The sequence below is a fragment of the Mugil cephalus genome, chromosome 1, assembly GCF_022458985.1.
Source record: "Mugil cephalus isolate CIBA_MC_2020 chromosome 1, CIBA_Mcephalus_1.1, whole genome shotgun sequence".
Lineage (NCBI taxonomy): Eukaryota > Metazoa > Chordata > Actinopteri > Mugiliformes > Mugilidae > Mugil > Mugil cephalus.
Window position 1 is genome coordinate 8,720,003 of NC_061770.1, and position 21,741 is coordinate 8,741,743.

At 42.2% G+C, this 21,741-nt stretch overlaps 1 protein-coding gene and 1 long non-coding RNA gene across 2 annotated transcripts; one reads left to right on the top strand and one right to left on the bottom strand.

The window, feature by feature from the left end:
* Window positions 1-6,016: 6,016 nt before the first annotated feature.
* Window positions 6,017-16,319, top strand: opn7d (opsin 7, group member d). The gene is made up of 6 exons (XM_047600106.1): window positions 6,017-6,141; window positions 12,236-12,326; window positions 12,428-12,590; window positions 12,708-12,835; window positions 12,923-13,257; window positions 13,402-16,319. The coding sequence occupies exons 2-6, from the start codon at window positions 12,236-12,238 to the stop codon at window positions 13,864-13,866; spliced, it is 1,182 nt and encodes a 393-aa protein (XP_047456062.1). The 5' UTR covers window positions 6,017-6,141; the 3' UTR covers window positions 13,867-16,319.
* LOC125017233 lies at window positions 6,073-21,508 on the bottom strand. Its single transcript, XR_007113823.1, has 3 exons — window positions 21,245-21,508; window positions 17,799-17,862; window positions 6,073-6,191 (listed from the first exon to the last, which is right to left on the bottom strand). It is a non-coding gene; the product is annotated as an uncharacterized LOC125017233 (long non-coding RNA).
* Window positions 21,509-21,741: the final 233 nt, after the last annotated feature.

Below are 21,741 nucleotides of genomic sequence, written 5' to 3' on the forward strand. Positions count from 1 at the left end.
TTACTGTGAGTCAGAGTCAGAGAATGGACAGTGTCGATTAGAGTTGGCTCACACACAAAAACCACTGAGAGACGGTTACCTTAAATCAAGAACTCAGAACTTCTTTGTAATAAGATCTGGGATTTTATATTCTCCAAGAAGTAGTAGATATGTCCTAAGGTGTACTTAAGGTGAAAGAGATTAAGCATCACAAGCAGCACAACAAAAGAGTTTTGCCAAAGCTGCTTAATTGCAATTTGGCTTGAGTTTTGAATTGGAAGGAAGCTTATAAGGCAAATAAGGATAGTTGAAGGGAAATTTATTAATGCCAATGGAGAGCAGATGTTGCACGAACATGAAGATTTTATGAGCAGAGTGAGCATCAAGGTCTTCCACATAAGAACTATACATCTCTGACCTTAATAATTTATCCTGCACTGGATGGGTGTTACAGTAGGAGCGTCAAATGCACAAGGGTCACCTGCTGATATGCAGAATCTACTTCACACCTCAAATGACCTCTTACTTTTGAACACAGCTTTCAGTGTTACATTTACTGATGATGTTTGTGCTTCTAAACCCAGATGAAGAGATAGTTCACTTCAGAGGTGCTACTGAAAAGATAAGTATTCAGCTTCTCTATGTCTAAATCTGATCCACAATGAAGCAAACCATCAGTTTGGGAGCCTGTGCTCCACATTTAATATGCTGGACATTTGCACATAATAGTTATATATAGTAGCTTTTTAACTATTAAGTGAACTTCCAAACCAGAATTTTGATCTCAATCCCTGAGTTTAAAATTGAAAGCATCACAAGGTGTTGATCTGGTTCTGATTCATTCGATCCCAAACTGATCAAGTATCTGTGGGATGATCCACAGAGGCCCCTCCCCTCAACCCATAGGATTCAGAGGCCCCCACTAACAACATCCCGTCTCCTGACACCACCGGACACCCTCAGAAGACTCATGTCCATTCTCTGACAATTCACAACTGCCACAAAAGAGACCTAAACAACATTACAATATTAGGAAGATGGATCAGTGTATGTCAGAGGAGTCTTTACCTGCTCCTGTTCTGTTTGTAAAGAGTCATTTTTACAAGCTAAAATAAAAGGATGCTGGATGTGAAGTATTGCCCTCATTCTCTTCAAGAAGCGAAACAAACAAACACTAAAGCAACCGATCTATTTTGACATGGGTTTAATAAAACCAAATCTTCCTCTCCCCCTCTCATCTCTTCCAGAAAACAACAAGCAATAAAGTTAAGAATAATGATCATAGTAATAAAGTAGAATGAAGAGTGTTAGAGCTGTGGATGAGAAGCACGATTACATCTCGTTGTTGTTCTTACATAGTTTTTGAGTCATGTTTTAACTCATCTTTTACCTCTTGCATGTTGTGTCTGAGAGAAACGCTTTCTGTCACTTTTGTGATGAACAACACAATATGTTTTAATGGCTGCAGCAGCAGTTCAAAGTCGTTAATGTTTACAAAGTCCTGGTCTCTTTCACAAGATAGATATCCTGTCCCTAGAGTAACGGGACCGTGTTTTTATTTATTTATTTTTTTTGTAGTAATGATTACACAAGGTTTTTAGATGATTTATTATTTTAGTTGTACTGCTATCTGTGAGGTTGTTTAATCCATCAACCCCATGAGTGGTTTGAAGCCCAAAATAAACACCTTAGAGATCCATCAAAGTATATCCCCATGACTCAGGCTGCTGTGACCAGGACAATGTGGTCACAGCAGCCTGCAGGAAAGTCTCCAAAACCACAATTTAATCCTCATCATAGAACAGACACACGACAGAAAATCAACCATCTTGTGCGAATGACGTTGCTAATAATGGAGTAGGCCGACCTGCAGATTTTTTTTATGATTTAGTCATATGACTTTTATGACTGAGAATATAAAAACTGTCATCCAGTGATCAGACATTGTGCCATTTATTCTGTAATTTCCTCTTTGAAGCGAGATCCTACAATGACAGCTATATTAGCCGTATTAAAAACCGATGTTTGATTAATTAAAAGCATATGATCTTGATGTCGACTTCACTGATGATGTAACCGATACTGTATGAGCCGCTCTAGATAAGAATTCTAATATGAAATTGAAGAGATTTACCTAAAACACTCTCTTCTAAATTCCTCACTTTACACCTCATCTCACTAATTAAAGGAACAGCTGCTACATAATAAAAAATAGTTTTGATCACTATAAGCATGATTAGTATGCTACTGTCTCATTATTGTGAGACGCAGATGAAAGTTTCCAGCAGTGCCAATTAATCATCATGCAGTGGTTTACCAGATTAATTCCACAGCCAAAAGCTTTAATCCATGCTCTCAAGGGTTTGAGAGATGGTCTCTGCTTTCACTCGACGGCTGCTGCTAACCTGAGCGAGGGCTAGAAGGCAATTTCAGTTCACTATCCAACGACAATGATGTGACAAAAGCAGCTGATTGGAAGCTGGGTTTAAGTAACAGCAGGTGTCAAGGTCATTTACAGATATTAATTCACTTAAGTCGGGTTTGGGGTCGTGATTATGTCTCCTCTCAATAAAGATACATTTAACTATGTAGGTTGATCAAATTACTTCCTGTACATCATCCTGGCACAAATGCAGTATGCCATAACTACACGGAGCGAGCACGGTGGATTATCACTCGTCCACATCATAATAAAACATTTAGTTTTAGCGGTGAAGGTCATTTCCATTAACTGTGCTTAATGTCGCACATCCTGAGACCAAATCCATGTTTCCCTTATGAATTCATCTCTCCTTAATCCAGGTCTATCAGCCCCTGTTAAATTCTTCTCTCACTCTCTCTTTCTCTTTAGTAAGTCCACATTAAGGATTTAGTTTGTCTCAATTTCAGAACATATTTACGTATGAGCGCCCTTGTCTCTTGCTGTTATTAGTCATGCGGTGGCCTTCTGTAAAACAGGCTCTATGAATTACACCAAACTGTTACAGCTTATGGTGGCATTCAGGAACTGGAATTACCAACTCATGGTTGTATGCTCCTGCCAATTAGTCAAGCTTACACAACAGTCCAAACTGTGACATGCGCCTTTCAGATATACTGCACCACTTGGGCACGTGCTGATGGCGGCCATGACGGTCGGATGCTTAACATCACATTCTTTTATTTTATGTTTCCCCTCCACTTAACAGAAGTGCAGAAATACACAGGTCAGACATAACATTTTGACCATCTATTGTAAAAAAAAAAAAAAAAAAGTAGGTCTCCCTTGGGCCTCAAAACAGTTGTGACTCATCAGAAAATTGACATGGGTCTTCTGAGGTCGTCCTGTGGTGTCTGGTAACAGAATGATGTTAGAGGGGGGCTTTTGGAGACTCTCTGAACGGTGCAAAAAGGACTTTTTACAATGTATATGTTCACAATTACTAACGATTCTGTCAAATCATACTTTACTAATATGGCATTAAACGAAAAGGTTGCATTCAGGAACTGTGGGTTTTCTCTCATGGTGGGTGAAGGATCCAGCCATGAATACATGATTTTAGATTTTTGTGTCATATTTACTTTTATTGCTACACAAAAAGAGATAAAAGCCACATTGCTAAAGGCTGTCTATAGCTTCACATGTGTTTATGAACATACATCTGTAATAGAGGCTTAGTGCGCACTCTTAGGACTGAAACTATGATGTTTTCTTTAAGCGTTTTGGTCAAATTATGAAACAGCTGCTGTTATTCCAGTCTGCCATCAGATGTCACTGTTCCTCTCGTAGTGAAGCCCCAAAGCCTCCTTGCTTCATAAGGCTTCATTCGCCCGTCGTTAGTTTATAGCGACGTCTTGCCTCCAAATTTTAATCCGTTCACCGCAGCATCCAAGCCAACATCTGTACCAAATCTGACGAAATACCCTCAAGGCCTTGAAGTGCCGTGTTCAAAAGAATGTGCTGACAACCCAAAAACACAACGCCTCCGGCCGCGGCCATCGGCGGCACTGAGGCATAAAAACAATGAGTCTCTTTACACATCAAGTCTCATCGCTGGTCTGTTAAAGTGACATCAAGACCTCTGTTCCTCAGATGACCTGAGCACATTCGGACAACAGAAACTGTATTCACTGTCCTTTTATCTCTATTTTTAGTCTCTGCCAAACTCAGGACAAACAAAAATCAGGAGATCTTCATCGTGCGTAGGATTCATCGTCTGGGCACCATCTGTGCAAGAATTTAATATTCTTTAATCTTGCTCAAGTTACAGTTTGGAGCAAAGTGGTGAACAGCCCAACACTTCCATCCACGAAGCAAGGGCCTTGCATTGCATGAAATTTGACATCTGTGCTGCCTTAACGCCCAGAGGGAGAATAACCGCTCTTATGACCAACACGATCTCTGGTAATTTCCTCTCGTTCTGATCACTTCCTGCCAACTGCCATCTCAGATAAGCCACTGAAGGGACGTCATGGTGCAGCGGACCAGCGGCTGCAACGCTCATCTTCATCTTAACGTGTCCGAGCAAGCAGCCTACGAAGGGCCAGAGCCCTATGCTGGTGTATTAAAATGACAGCACTGCTCTTTACAGTTTTGACAGCCCTGCAGCCTCGGCACAGCTCAGCGAGCGAGCCTATGCTCCCTTAAGCAGCTTTCCATGACTGTCAGTCTGGGAGTGGAGCTGCTCCGAGCTAAATGCATGGACGGGTACGATAAAGAAGGATGACACAGTGCTCCAGGTGCAGCTGAAATGCTCCCGACCCGGACTAGATATGTTGTGTTACAGAGGTGGACACTGTGTGTTCTAAGGAGGAGGCCACATTTATTTTGGATCCTTCCAACAAGAGCAGTCAACAATCAGAACTCATGAAAATTAAACTCACTGATCAACACCATAAACCGCTGGTGCAGTTTCTTCTCTTCACTATTAATAGAGGAAAGGAAGAAAAACTAATATGCAAGAAATGATGTCGTCATATTTTTCTTATTTACAGCTTCAAAGGCCGATCCTGAAATATTAACATATATTAAATCACAGTCTAAACAGGATCAAAATCCACCTTGACATCGTTACATTCACACATATAAAATGATAACCTCTCTCTTGGTCGTGATAACCAGACTTAGAATAATTGATCAAGTGATTTTCACCCACTTACAGCTCATAACAGAAAGCCGCCCACACAATCATTCATTCTGAATTTATTCAATATCGTCGACCAAGATGAACACACATTGTCAACAGCTCTGTCCTCTATTCCTGTTTAGTTCATCTTTTCAAACACTTGTTGGAACAACAATTTTTTTCTCCTGTCCATCCTGATAACTCACAACACCAGATGTTCACCTCCACTCTGATCGGAAGGAATTTATCAAACATTTACGTTGCTGTTAGATGCCAATATTTTCCAAAAAAAAGGATCCACGAAAGGTTTACACCCCCCCGTAAAGCGATCGGGGCAGTCTGCTCTGAGTGAGGCGCTTACATGAGACCGTTTCTTTTGTTATCACGACTGGTGATAGTGAACATTAGTGCTCATATAAATGTTGCCTTTGTAAGAGTAAAGCGCTGAATCCGATTTGGGAACACCCACCTTACACACTTGATTCACTCACATGTAAAGAAAATGAAAAACCCAAAGCGTGAAGCCAAAACAAAGGGGCTAAGTATATCAGGAAAGTAGTGGCAGTGAGAGGGGATAGAGGAAATGGGGTGGGGAGTGGTACTTTGAGTCATCAGTGACACTCGGATCTCGCCAGCATTATGCTGATCCTCTCCCCCCTCTCTCCTTCTCTCTCTCTCTCCCTCTCTCTCTCCCTCGTTCTTTGGCCTGACTAGCTGTGGGCTTTTCGTTCTACATCAGTGGGGCTCAGTGCATGTCCACAATGATGATGAGTGGGCGTGCTGCGAGATGGAGGGAGTTGCGTCCACCTGGCCAGTTATAAGTGCGTGTCATTGAGAGGGAGGAGGCTACCTCACCGGACTGGACTGTTCTGCGTGAGCCTGAAACAGGACTGTTGCTCACCTCTCTCCTTCCCTCTCTCTTTCTCGGTCTCACCTTTCCGTCTGTCTCTCCTCTCTGTCTCCCTCTTGGTGGCTGGCCAAGCTCCTCTCCTCCGCGTCCTGCTCTCCACCTGGCCTCCATGAGTTTAACTGAGGACAATCTATTCCTCCCTGGAAGGTAAGCAGCACAGCCGCTGGGCGTCTTTTAACAAATGCTACAGAAAGAGACTCGACAATGACAAAAAAGAGGGCGCTCATTGATGATGACACATTTGTTCGATTTCTAAAATGTTGCTTGTGGTTTTGCAGTCTTGTTTTCAATGGTTGTTACTGATGGACACACATCGAAGGTGACAGGAGTGAAAAAGAATATATTTATTTCTCTGCTTTTATTTTCTTTTTTAACATCTGTTTGCGTTAAAGGATATTTACTGAAGGGCATTCAGTCACGGTTCAAATACTATATCAATGAAGTTAGAATGGATCGGGCTGGCTGCGATGCTGATAAGACGTAGGCGCCGATCTCACAGCCAACTTATGGGATCTCCGGCAGGATTAGAGATAAGATCCTGATTATTCCCTTCTGTAACAAACGACTGCTTTTCTTTATCTTTAAATACAAGTTGAAATTGTGGCGATGCCGCCTGTATACAAGGAAGCCTGTCGACTTTATCACAGACTGCTTGCAGCACATTATTCTTCTGGGCATGTCTGCCTGTATGCATCTACTGCCTTTGTGTTGTTGTTGTTGCTGCTGCTGCTTGCACACATACATGTGAGTGACGATTTGTGCGTTTGTGGTTCCCTCACTGTGGTCTCACAACAGAAAATCGATATGTGTTGACAAAGACAGAGTGTGATGTCAGAGTATGATGTCTTTCTTTTGGATACAACATCATCTTACAAAGTGAATGACCTCCAAGTGGAGCTCAGACTCAGGCACATAACAAGTGAAAACCCCAGTGTTTGGGGCAAGACGTTCACCCATCACATAAATAGCTGGATCTCCGCACTTAATGAGGTTATTTGTGTCATCATTGGGAGGGGGGGGGGCTTTGTGGAAGCTGTGTTAAAAATAAGGAAGGGGCCAACATTTTAAAGCCTGATTAAAGCTCCTAAATAAATGAGCACCGAGCATCCAAGTATGAAAGTTAATCCAATCACACAAATGTCAAATGGCTGGTATTTGAATTGTGCCTTTTCCATAAGAATAAACTAAACGGAAAAGTCACAGTTGCCGCATTTGTGATGAGAAATCCTGCACCAGCTCCTCCGGATTAAACATAAATACTTTTAAATCCTCACTGATGCTTTAAAGAACATATTGTCGACAAATCGATTGATTCTTGTTACAGCCCAAGTGAGGACGCACAAAGGACACTTAAAGAATCCCCATCAAGAAGAAACAAAAAGGCCAAAGTGACAGTGAAGACATGCGGTATACACACACGCTCTGATTACTGGTTATCTTAAACCCATCATGTCAGATGTGCAGCGCGTCATGTGGTCACTCTCCCCAGTTATTACATAAGGCATGTCGCAGAATGCCCTCCAAAGTTTTAAAGAGTCACGCCGCCTAAACACGGTGTAAATATTGTACGGTGATGGCATTCGCATGTCACTGTCAGTCCTGCTCAGATGTGGAGGCATTTACCCACAGCGAGGGTGAATTCAGTCTCACAAAGGTCTCAGAGGGCCCCCCGGGAAAACGTGGCACAGAGCACACTGTGTGTCACGTATGTCGACTTAAAGGTTGACTTTCCCATACTGAACAATTCCCTGAATCACAAGTCTGAAAATACACGAATCACGTACACAGTATGCACATAAAAGTGTGGACTGGAGTTACAATGACTGATGAAGTATATATCAATACTTATATATATATAAAATAATATTCTTATGATGTTTTAAAAAAAAAAAATTAAAAAATTGGCAGTTACTGATAATAATAATAATAACAATAATGTTCATACCATAATAATAATTATCATTAGGAGCAGCCCTAATTTTCAAATCTCTAGCTACATAACAAGGCTACAAAATAAGCTCTAAAGGGGATTGGTCAAAATAAAATACATGTTCCAAGCCACCAGAGACCTATGGCAACTAATCACCATTAGAGGTAATTTAAATTAAATAACATTTATTTGCCAGACAGATTTTAACACATGAGAGTCTAAATAATTAGCAGTAGACCACAGTAGACCCAGAAATGCACATGTGAAAACTATAAGCTCTCAAGGGACAGGGCAAGTCAGTCTAGCCAAGCGTAGAAGATACATTGTGACACTTTACATGCAGAAACACAAATATTTAATGATTCATAATGTCAGAAGTACAAACATGTGGGCTGGGTGTGAACATAACAACGATAGTATGGAGGGCGTGTTTCCTAAGATTAAACTGTTGATACTGTTGCCAGTGTTATTTTATGCCCACAAAGCAAAGAAAACCTTATAATGTTCAAATCTTTGGGAACCATTTTTTTTGAAATATGCCTGACATTCAAGGGTCGGACATAAACATAAGTCTAAGATCGAGATTGCCTGCTTATCTCTGAAACTATGCACTCAAGTCAGCCATTGTTGTCACTTATCATGAGCATTTTCATGCGGCTGGTTTTATTTTGCTCTTAGATTCCCTGGCTCCCCAGCTTGCCTGTCGGCGCTTTAATGCCCGCTCATCTCCGCTGACTACAGACATTTATGGTTATGAGTGACAGCTCAAGTTTCAGTGGCATCACAAACCTCCCGCTTTAACGTCGCATGCAGCAGGGACACTTGTCGCAACAATCACAGATCCCTTGTCATTCCAACGGCCGCCGTGAACTGCAGATTGGCAATAGCAAATCTTTTCCTCAGTAAACGTTTCCGCGGGCTCACATGAGCAGAGGGTGAGATGTAAATGTGCATCAAAGATGACATAATGGATGCATAAGCCCGGTCAGCAGGCAAAATATGATTTGCTTCCCACATCATTATCTAGAGGTCAAAGTCCTTGTTCCTGTGTCAAAGGCATCCAATTAATCGCAGAGTTATTTGGGCAGGCTCAGAGACAACATAACAGTGGGGTCATAGCTCTGCCAGTCTCAGAATACTCAATCTGTCACAGCAGACTAAAGGCAGAGCTCGATAAGCCGCCCTCTCACTTTCATCATGTTGGTTTTGGTCCTCTGGTTAAACGGCCCTTTTTTTCTACTGTAGTGTTACTCAAAGTGCTTTACAATGTTTCTCATTGCTCAGTGTCTTGCCCAAGGACAGTTTGCATTATGAAAGAGTCAATCCTGTGATAAAGGGAAAACCAAAACTAGCAGTTATATAGCAAAGGCACACCAAAAAGACATCAAAGATGTAAGTAGGTAACAGCAGTCTGTGTAAATCAATCTTGAGAGGGAGAACTTGAAACACCGCTATTAGCCAGGGGGTTAGGAAGCTAGGAAGAGCTCCAGACTGTCACGCAGAGTGACAAGTTATGATTGCAGACGATCACGTTGAGAAAATATTCATGTATTGAAATGTTCAAATGTTATGTCTCCATTTCTCTTCTCTTGCACTGGACGGTTAAATTGTACAGCCAGTCAGAGAGATGTCTCTCACTAACTCAGCTGGCCGTCGATTCAACACAAAAAGCCGCAGAAAGGGGTCGCATCAGTGCCACGTGTGCAAGGTACACCTCCTAAACCGGGGCCGCAGGCGCGCACCGACCGGCCCGACATGGGCAAACAGCTGACCGCCTTCTTCGCGTGGCCCAACACGTTCGCAAACCAGAGAAAGGGTTCAGCTCTAAAGACTCACAAGAGAGTTATGTCACATCATCCAGAAAACCCATCAGCTACCGTCTGATGGCTCTGGGGGGAAAAGAAAGAGTGAGGCGTTGTAGCCAGCAGATATCCAGATATCTGAGGCGAGAGTTCCTGTTCCCTGCGCCTGTCATTGTTCATAGTCTGAGTAGCAACCTTTGATGAGAGACTAGAGTGGGCACTGAACAACAAAGACTACGCCCAGACAGTTTGCCCACTTTAAAACAGGCACAATGCCTTTGATTAATGGATTTGTCTGACAAATGTTAAAATGTCCCCTTTTGCGCTTCACGGTGAACATTTACCTCCATGCATCCAAAGTCCACTACACTAATGCTATTAAGATTGCAAAAAGGAAGCAGAAAAGCTCCAGCACCAAAACCTTGACTCCTGACAACGGATTTTATAGAATGTCACATAAAGTATATCTTATGTCTGTATTCCTGTTGAGAGACATGTCAGGGTGTTCATTTGTTACATAAAAAATACTGAATCAATTCAACATTTACTCAGTAAAAGCAAATGCTTTTTTTATTGTAATCAAGGACGACGCTGGCTGCTCAGGCTCGGCGGAGGTGCTGGAGCTTGAAGACCAGCACACTAGAGAGAGAGGCATCTGCTGACTCCGATCTGAGCAAAAGGTTTAAATCTCCCAGGCGTGACCGTTTCTGTCCAAGAGCTTGCATGAGATAAAACAAACACAAGGATTTCTCTCTGTGAGGTTGATATCTACAGGATGGTTAACACACAGGAAACATTCACCCACAGACTATGTTGTCTTATGGCATCTCGTAACTATTGTTGTGACAGAAAGAATATGGCTGAAAGGAGGAGGAACATACGTCAGTACAGATCAAATTGTGCTTTTACATAGGTTGAGGTTTGGTCTTTACAGTGATGAGTTTAAAAATGCAAATATCTGACTGCTGATCTGTGACTCTGAGAGGTTGGACTCTTAACAAATCTGATAAGAAATTAGTTTTATCGGTGACAGAAGCCATCGATCACACAACAATGGAGTGCTTGGATCCGAGTGGCACTAAAATTGGCCATAACTCTGCGGAGTCTCCACTACTCAGACTGAGTGGGCATTTCGTCATCGACTGGTGTGCTGACTTGCATAGTAATGAAGTCTTATTCTTCATCCAATGTGATCGCCCTGAAAGTCAATGTTGCCTGTGTATCATCTCTGGTAGCGTTGCCAGTAGTGCTGCGCATTCGTCCCTGGACTTCCTCCGGCTTCAATTTTATTCTTCCTTCATCTACGGGAGCAATGTGGCGCTCTGAATAGCAATCATCGCTTTGTTTGCAAATAGCAGGACAAGAGGATACAGATTTCTCAGAATATGAGCCTGGCCGACAACAAGGAGCATAAGTGCCTCTGACATGTTTCAGCCGGTGCTGAAAAGACTACGGAGATTCATCCAACAATGTATTAGGTTCATTTATTGGCTCTCTGAAATGCTTGAGCAACTGTCAGCTCAGTAATCACACCCTCACCTCTACTCATTATGTAACACGACTGCACTGGCATCACGTGTAGACTGGGAGTCTAAAACTACAATTTCCAAAGCTTCTTTCATGCATTTGTGAGCACATCTCGTCTCAAACGTAATTGTTTTGTTCTCTGGCTCTCAATCTCTCATGCTCCAATCATAAATCCCGAAAGGCATAGTCTTTCTAATTCTTTCCATCTGTCAATCCTGCTTTGTGTATTTGAATTCAATACGAAAAGTCTTCATCTTTTGGAGAGGATTATATATTTTTTTTAAAAAAGAAAGCTTTTTCATTTATTTCTACATCTGCTCCTGTAGGTTGAGGTAACTGCGTAACAAAGATCACAGGAAAGCACAACTTGTACGACACACAATAGCAGTACAACAGAAAACTCTATTTCAAATAATGAGACCAAGCAGTGAGGATATATACTGATCGGCCACAACACTGAGGCAGGAGACAGGAGTAAATAAAGTATTAACATTGACCTTTTTACAATACAATCTTCTGCTGGGGAACCTGGCATTTGTATGGATGTTACTTTGACATGTAGGCTGCCACCCACCTAGACCGGACCAGCCACCCCCAGCAGGACGCAGCCTGACACAGATGCACACACCAAACAGGCTCGGCACAATTCACAGAACATAAGGTGTTGACCTGGCCTCCAAATTCACTAGATCCCAAACTAATATCTGTGTATATATCTGTGGGAAGCACTGGAACAAGCCAGAGGCCCCTCCCTTCAACCCATAAAAACAAATGGGGGACATAAATACCCCCACCAACGACATTCTTTTGCCAGACCCCACGGGACGCCCTCAGAAGGACTATGTCCATTTTCTAATGAGTCACTACTGCTTTGGAGGCACAAGGGAGACCTACACAATATCAGGAAGGTGGTCATAATGTTATGCCTGATCGGTGTAGATGTAAATGTACACTCTTTCAACATGCATTCGCTCCGTTTTAGATGGGAAATGCTTCAGACACGTCTGCTGCATTTGTCTCCACCATCTCCAAGGAACACGATATCCTCATGGGTTCAGTCTACAGTGTATTTTGTGAGTCTCCACAACAAACCAACCTCTGCTGTGTTGATCTTTTGCTGGCTTCACGCATCTCTACCCAGGCTCAGCCCTTTTCTCTTTTTTTTTCTGCGCAGGTATACTATCGCTCATAGGAAACAGCATTCTGCTACTTGTTGCCTATCACAAGCGATCAACCTTAAAGCCTGCAGAGTTCTTCATCATTAATCTCTCCATCAGTGACCTTGGGATGACACTCTCTCTATTTCCATTGGCAATACCATCATCTTTTTCACACAGGTATCTGACATGTCCCTTTAATCTCTCTATTGATATCTCAGGATTAAATTATTAACTCAGTGAATAATAATCATTCGATGCAGGACTACAAGCCCTTTGTTCCTCTTCTGTGTGCAGGTGGCTGTTTGGAGAAGTCATGTGCCAGTTCTATGCTATGTGTGGAGTGCTGTTTGGTCTGTGCAGCTTGACAAACCTAACAGCCCTGTCCTTAGTGTGCTGCCTTAAAGTCTGCATCCCCAACCACGGTGAGAGGCCGATAATCATCATGTCAGCAATATCACAAAGACGAACAGAAAACAATTACCATGTCTCTCTATCTCCCCTTTAATCAGGTAACAGGTTCTCCTCCTCACATGCCCGCCTCCTGGTGGCTGGAGTGTGGTGTTACGCGTCCGTATTTGCAGTGGGACCCTTGGCACAATGGGGACATTACAGTTCCGAGCCTTACGGCACAGCGTGCTGCATTGACTGGCATGCGCCCAACCACGAGCTTTCAGCTTTGTCTTACATTATCTGCCTTTTTGTCTTTTGCTACGCGCTGCCCTGCACCGTCATCTTCCTCTCCTACACTTTCATTCTGCTGACAGTGCGTGGGTCACGTCAGGCCGTCCAGCAGCATGTGTCACCGCAGACCAAGACCACCAATGCACACGCTCTCATCGTCAAGGTCAGAGCGTAGGACTGTCGCTTCAGCGCCACTGAATTCAAGTTCTGCTGACGCCTCAACACCATTTACCGTTGACAGTAATATGAAACTAATCTGCCGCTCTTGTTTTTGCTGTATTAATGTGCGTATGCTTCTTCTCCACAGTTGTCAATAGCAGTATGTATAGGCTTCCTGGGTGCCTGGAGTCCCTACGCTGCCGTGGCCATGTGGGCTGCGTTTGGAGATGCCACACAAGTTCCTCCTACTCTGTTTGCCTTGGCCGCCGTGTTTGCCAAGTCCTCCACCATCTACAACCCCATGGTCTACCTGCTGTGCAAGCCCAACTTCCGTGAGTGTTTATACAGAGACACGTCTATGTTCCGACAGATGATCTACAGGGGAAGTTCGCAGTCGGAGCCAAAAGAGCGCTTAGGATCCACCTCGCAAAGGAACAAGGACTTGAGCGTCTCCACTCGTTTTTCAAACGGACAGCAGGACAACTACGGGGCATGTCTGCCCTGCACTAAGAACGCAACACCCCAAAGGACTGCCTGCATCCTGAGTGGATCAACCTACACAGAGGTGACAGTCAGCCAGCTCTCAGCCAAACCACAGGTGAATTCCCTCTAGTGCCACGACCTTCCTTTCATAACGCAAACAAGACAGGAAACAGGCTCAAAAAGACAGAGACAACAACAATAGGCCTGCACAAGTAAGAATGAGCAAAGACTTGACAGTCTGACAACCATACACACCAGCAGGACCTTTGACAACTTGCTTCCTGAAATACTTCAATTACTCTTTTATTGTAAAATGAAATTTCAAAAACTGTCAAGATTTACTACGTAATGTGAGGCTGGTAAATGTGATGACCTCTACGCCAGCTTCTTTCTTGTTTTATTTTATTGTACAGAAATTCAAATGTATTCTGAAGCAGCATAAAGTGAGACACGATGACCGCTGCTGGCCTCAAGGTTAATGAGGAACATGCCCACCTCTGTCTGCACCACAAAGATAGAGGATAAAGCTAAACAAATTAGCAACAAAAGATCTAGTCTCTGTAAAAGGGGTTTGGGGTTTTCATCATAAGAAGGACATGTGTAACTTTGCATGCATGTATATAAAGTGATCCTTATGATCCTTAACCTTACATGTTGAAGTATTCACTCCCTGAAGGCTTAAATGTCTGCTGATATTTTGTCCTTGTCACCACTGGAACTCTTTGTAACAGAGATACACAATCAAACTGACAGCTGATGATTTCTGGTAAGAGTGAAACAACCAACTTCTAGCAGACACTTAATGCCTACAAGGGCTCAGTATTTGATACCAGGACCACAGAACTGAGCAGAGTATCAGTCTACTGCCAAAATGCAGTCATTGTCCTTCTGTTCACAGATGCCACTAATCTTTGAAAGACAGTACTTCAATTCAAACCTTGAGTTCAGCCTTATTAGAGCTGTGTACATTGGTACTATGGGCGATACACCCTCCAAAGACTACCCTGTGGTGACATATAGACTGGCAGAGACATTCACTGGGGGAACTTTATTTTGAAGAGGAAGGACGAAAGAGGTTCTGGGTGCCCCCTTGGCACCTTTTGAGGTACCAGAGAGTTGTTGTGACCAAGGAATGTGGACTTAATGGGCTCCCTTCGTCCCTCCCGGGGATATACCTACCTACTTACTACAGTGGACAGGTCTCCTGTCATCTACTACATTGTCGGGGGTTGGGTGGCCTGTTTTGGTATACCTTCCAACCTCTCCTCTGACAGGGGTCCGCAGTTCCCGTGGGAGCTTTAGTCTGCAGTCACAGAGGTTCTGGTGGAGGTTCCTCACACTACAGCAAATCAACCACAGAGTAACGGCCTTTATGAGTAGTTTCATAGGGATATGAAGGCTGCTCTCAGAGCCATCCTTACGGGCAGCAATTGGGCTTACTGCCTCCCATGGATTATGCTTGGCCTGCACTCTGCCCCGAAGGAACATATTCAAGCCTCATCAGCCGAGTTGGTGTACGGCCAGTGTATGTGCATTCCGGTGGAGATTCTCCTAGATGCCACGGCCATGATGGCAATCGTACTCCACTGCAGTAACCTTACGATGGGCCCTTCTCTGTCCTGGAAGGGGGGTCTAAGAACTTTGTTGTGGATATAGGTTGCAAGCCAGAGTGAGCGGAAATAGACCTAAAGCTCATGTGGATATTGGGGAACTGCTGCCGTTGGTCCAGCCCCCATGGAGGGGGCAGCCCTATGCTGTGGCCTCGGAACCTGAGCCTGGCCCTTTCCCTAGCCCCGCTGTAGGTTTGGCCCATGCCCTGGGCCACCCCCCTCCTGCTAACCACAGCCGTTATGCCCGTTTGATTCATTCCCCCACATGTTAACTTTTCCATGGACTGTTCTATTTTGTTTTTTTGTTGTTTTTTTTTTGCTTGGCTGTCTGTTCTGTTGTTGGTGAATGCTGGGGTGGCCTGTGTGGTGACCCACATATAGACTGGGAGAGACATTCACGAGGGGAACCTTATTTTGAAGAGGAAGGGTGAAAAGGGTTCCGGGTTCATGTTTTATAGGTCCGGTGGCTCACAGTGTGTAATGTTCAATGGGCAGAGTAAAACCGATCCGTCTCCTGCATCCTCCTTTAAAAACACACATCACAAACCAGAATTTACCTTAGTGAGTGACACCAGTAATTTAAGACTGCATAACAGGGTGAGGAACCAGGAAGCGTCACAGTATTTCATAAAATTGCCCAAGTCAAAAGAAAATAGCCAACAATAACAGCTTAAGGGCCGTGCTACAAAAAAGGATTTTTCTGATTAATGCTTTAAATGTTTGTGACTGATGCTTTTAGGTTTGTCTTGCACCTGCACTTTATTTCCCTCTGAATAATGTGCATTTAGAGTGAGTATTTAAATCTAATTAAAATAAATGACGTCATGTCTGATCTTGCATGTTTGTACCAAGATTTGTTTTTTCCCCTAAAAAAAACAACAACAACGTGGTGCTGTGCTGTAAGGCTTTGTGTGGATATAAAGAAAATAATTCTGTATGTATTTACAATAAAAGCCATTCTTGTGCAGCCTTATTTATTAAATGCATGGTTTGTTTTTGTCCTTATTTCTCTTGGAACAGTGAGTTGCATTGTCTGCCAAAAAGCCAGTGCTCAGGACGATTAAAATTCCTTCATTTAATCTTTTCAAACTAGAATTAAATCCTGCCAACATAAATACTGCAAAATAAAACATCACCTGAATTTTACTGCAACAGCTTATAGAGAGCGAGGTTTAAACAGTGTTGTGGATTATGTTTTATTTCCTGCAAACAGAGGCCAATATTTTAAATCGCTGAAGATTTTAATTGTCCGTGATGAAGTGCCGTTCTGGAAACTATTCATTAACTTCAGGGCACATCAGGTTCAAGTCCACAGGCAATCCAATTTTCTTCAAAGGAGCGTATTGACGTTATAAGAGGCACCTTGGTGTGGTCTCTGTTTAAAATTCCTCTGTTGGTGTGCATCACTTAAGATGGTATGTTTGGAGATAAAAGCAAATTTCACTTTGATTAATTAACACAGAGTTGCTGGGCTAAATTATTCAAAAAAGATCAATTCTTCGAAATGTTTGACAAAGCTGTTTTTATTCACTAAAATAACAACATCTATTTAATGAGATGTTTAAATGCATATTTAACCGGAAAAGGGTTAACTAAGGCAGGAACTCGTTCAGATATGATAAAAAAAAGCATATTTGAAGAATCTAAACATGTTTCCCTATAGATGAAAGTATCTATAGATGATCTACTTCTATCAGAGCTGGAAAACACTAATTCAGCAAGAAGGAAAAGCATCAAGCTTGTGTGAAGGATCCACATACGGTAGATGCAAACTAATTTATTTTCCCGCAGTTAGAAAAAAGCCTGGAGGATAAGCTTTTGACTGGCAAACCAAAAACAGGGAAGCAGTGAGATACATCCCGAGAAGGAATTAAAAGAAAGTGCCACATAATTTTGAGAGGAACTGGCAGAACAATCACAGCAGCTGGGCATTTTTGAAACTTTTAAACTGACTCTGAAAACAATGGTTAATCTTTTTGATTATTGTGAAGATTAAATGTGAGACTCTTTAATTTTTTCAGTTGTGTAAACTGCTTTTCTGGAGACGGATGGGGGTTCTCAATAAATATGATTATATGACTGACAAAGATACAGCCAAATAATACAAAAGCTGCACAGTTTATAGATTCTTATGCTCATGTGGTTTCCTTCTTTATAGTAACACTCTCCAGCACCAACTCTCTTCTCCTGATTTTCCCTAAAACACTAAGTGTTCTTGTTCAGCCACACTACCCCAGGCACCCAGTTAACGCAAAACACAAATTTATTTGGGCATCTCGGCCAGAGACCTCTGCCTTAAAAGTGACTGGATTTATCCCACGGGATAAATAAAGTATCTATCTAATCTAATCTAATCCAATCTGCATGTATGTGGGAGAACGAATGAGATAAGGGAAGACAGAAGAAGAAGAGATTAAGTGATTTTCTCTGGGTTTAGGCTTCTTCACCTCACCTCTGGTCTGAGACATCCACAGTCAAGTGTGGTAGGTTCATCTGGAGGTCAGGCCTGCAACCTCCTGTAAAGATCAAAATAAAGAAATTCACCATAGTGTAAGTAATAAAAGTGAATCAAACCCAGTATTGTACACTTCTCAAACTGAACATACACTATATTGCCAAAAGTATCCGCACACTGGCCTTTACAAACATATGAATTTCAGTGACATCACATTCTTAATCCTTAGGTTTTAATATGACGTCACCACGCTTTGCAGCTGTAACAGCTTCATCTCTTCTGGGAAGACTTTTCATGAGGTTTAGGAGTGTGTTTATGGGAATTTTTGACCTTTCTTCCAGAAGCACATTTGTGAGGTCAGACACTGATGTTGGACGAGAAGATCCGGCTCGCAGTTTCCGCTCTAATTCATCCAAAAGTTGTTCTCTTGGGTTGAGGTCAGGACTCTGTGCAGGCCAGTCAAGTTCTTCCACAACAAACTCACTCATCCATGTCTTTATGGACCTTGCTTTGTGCACTGGTGCACAGTCGTGGTGAAACAGGAAGGGGTTCATCCCCAAACTGTTGCCATAAAGTTGAGAACATGGAATTGTCCAAAATCTCTTGGTTTGCTGAAGCATTCAGAGTTCCTTTCACTGGAACTAAGGGGCCAAGCCCAGCTCCTGAAAAACAACCCCACATCATAACCCCTCTCCACCAAACTTCACACTTGGCACAATGCAGTCAGACAAGTACCGTTCTCCAGGCAACAGCCAAACTCAGATTGGTCTATCAGATGGAGAAGTGTGATTCGTCACTCCAGAGAACGTCTCCACTGCTCTAGAGTCCAGTGGTGCAATGCTTTACACCACTGCATCCAATGCTTTACATTGAACTTGATGATGTTTGGCTTGGATACAGTTCCTGGGCCATGGAAACCCATTCACTGAAGCTCTCTACACTCTGTTCTTGAGCTAATCTGAAGGTCAAATGAAGTCTTGAGATGTGTAGCCATTGACTCTGCAGAAAGCTGGTGTGTACTATGCTCCTCAGCATCCACCCCACTCTGTCATTTAACATGGCCTGACACGTTGTGGCTGAGTTGCTGATGTTCCAAATTGCTTTATAGAACCAGTCTGCATGCTTAAGTTCTTGGTTTTATCCACCTGTGGCCATGGAAATAATTGGAACACCTGAATTCAGTTATTTGGATGGGTGAGCGAATACTTTTGCCAATAGTGTAGTTGTTTTGTCTACTCTATCTTTGGAGATACCTGAGCTGCAACACATAGGTGATTAATCCAACTAGGCTTTTAAATCAATGAACTCCTAAAATCTTTATAAGATCCTACTTTCAAAATCTCAGCACATAAGACTTCCATCATTTTCCTGTATTACATAATTGGAAACTTTTGGTCAGAAAAAAAAACTATTTCATGGTGAATTCTAATATAAGAGTCCACTACATGCTCTTCCATGACTGTTATAACGTTCAGTTTTTGTTGAAACACCATAAGAAAAGGCAGTAATTCAACTGTATGATCACTTTGGAGGATGTAGTTTGTGGTGCAGTTAAACTGGAATGAATGAAGAAGAAAACTGTTTCACACAATACACACATCTGTAATGAAACATTTGGATGCAACCTTATAACCCAACATGGCACAGGTTGGTTCTTCCTAGTACCTTGATGCCCTCTAGTGCATACAAACAGAAAAACATGTGGAACAACCATCAAGCTTGACTTAATCTAAAAGATATTTAGACTGATTTGATAAAAAATCCACTATGGCACTAAAATCTATGTTTGCTGTTTTTTTTTACATTAAGGCGTGGCCACATGACATACAGTAAAGCTTTGCTGCATTCAAACTCATATATCCTATATTTCTGATTAAGGAAAAGATGGTTGTATTAATCTGATCAAACAATAAACAGAGTTGTGAATATGGATGCTAAAATCTGAAAACACAAAAGCACCAAGTCTCTGTCTCAATTGGCCAAACCAGCACATATTCCTATAAATACCTTTCATTGAAACTATACTTGTATCACTGGAAGTTCCTTAACCCTATATGACTAATGTCTCATCAGTTAGGACAACAAAGGTGTAGTGTGTCCTCTCCTCTCTTTTCTCACTTTGTCGACTCATTTCTTTCTGGATTTTCATCATTCCAACTAAGATTTCAGCAAAGGGGGTAAGGAAGAGAGAGGAAAGGATTTGAGGGAACAGGCATTTAACAAAATAAGATATGCTCCCATCAGTGGCTTTGTGTTAAAGTGATGTCAATTAAATGTGGTCAATTAAACATATATTTAAGGAATGGAGAAATCCTTTAAGACGGCACGCTGACATTTATTTCTGAGTTACACGCAAGAGGATGGAGTAAGGAGGAAATTAAATGGCACAAAAAAAGAAATATTAGAAGAGCCTCGTGTGTGTCAGCACCAGAATGGATGTCTACTGCTGCATCCGCAGCTCCACCTTTAGCTATGTATTAAAATTAAATAATTTGAGAGAAGAAAAAAACAGCTGATGAAACCAATTTTGAGAACATGAACTACAAACAACAGGCCAGCTGACCATTTAGATGTATTGACTATTGACTGATTCAAAACTTGTCTTTTCAGTGGCAATCACAAAATTACCATTTCAGAAAACCTGTCCTCATGATAGCTGCTAACGGAAAATAAATGAGAAATCTGATCAAATTAGTTCAGGAGTGCAATACCGCAAAACATTCCAACAGGTTCCAAAATATTTTAATTCTATATTTCTATCCGAGCAGCAACAACTCTTATCTACAGGTCTGGATTAGTTAAGACCCTTTGGGAGGAGAATTTTTTTTTAAATCAAAGCTATTGGTATGCACTCGGCTGAAGTACAGCTGGTAGTAATTAAAGAGCCCATTGGTGCTTGAAACCACTGAAAAAGGCTGAGCAGATCACACTGTATTAATTTTGAGGCTTCCAAGACTTCATTATCAACAAAGTCTTGAATGATTCCCCATCAATACTAGAGATATTATTACTAAGACTGTTTTGTTATGTTATCAGACATTGCATAGCCTACGTTTTCCAATGAACCCGGAAGTACGGCTCGACTTTCCCTTCTGATTGGTAGCTGACTAGTATATACAGTCAATGTAACTGACCAATCAGGGAGCTCCTACCACGGTGACTGTAACGTACTTCCGGTTAGAGAAACAAATCGAGTGGCAGTGAACACGGAGTGTTTTTAATTTTTTTTTTAACTTACAACAGCGACTCACAGTAGCCAACACGTGCCTGAAGTGGCTTTCATTCCTTTCCCCAAACAAAACGTTAACAATGAGAAGTGTGCCACTGAGTAGGGCTGGGTGGATGACCACGCTGCCAGTTCAACCCCATCACTTTCCGTAAAAAGCCGAAATATATCCGATGATTGTGTCTAAAGCGATAAAGAGTAGTGTTTTGCTGCTTACCCAGTAGCACTTGAGCAGGATGTCACTTCCACGGACAGCATGTAGCATTTTAGATGTAGCTGTGAATGTCACACCCGCGTGGCACAAGCAAACAACATCGTGGGCGAGCTTTGCCCTGAACGCGCATCCGCCGCTGCTTTCTGGGCCTAGTTATCTGACCCATAGACTGTAATTAAAGACCGAGGACACAGAACAGGACACAAAACCCGGAGCATGGACGGGTCGTCAACACAGACTTTGGATAGCAGTATATCTCTGTCCAGTCGTGATTTAAACCTATAACATAAATAAACAATTGCCCAGAAAAGTAGCGGGAAACCGCCACTTTTACGTGCATCTATAATGCCTCGGGTTTATTTATTTTTAATATTTACAAAACATTATTATAAATATTTTATTGAAATTCGTCGATTTTCACACACCAGTGTCTAAATAAAATTGTTCAACATATATGTTTGTAATCTGTTTGATGAATTTATTTAACTTCGCTGAAGCGG

Bases quoted from the DNA above. Each gene is read 5' to 3' on its own strand.
- opn7d (XM_047600106.1), top strand. From the start codon at position 12,236: ATGGGAAATGCTTCAGACACGTCTGCTGCATTTGTCTCCACCATCTCC. The intron at 12,327-12,427 runs GTGAGTCTCCAC...TTTTCTGCGCAG, and splicing joins TTCAGTCTACAGTGTATTTT to GTATACTATCGCTCATAGGA. The intron at 13,258-13,401 runs GTCAGAGCGTAG...TCTTCTCCACAG, and splicing joins CACACGCTCTCATCGTCAAG to TTGTCAATAGCAGTATGTAT.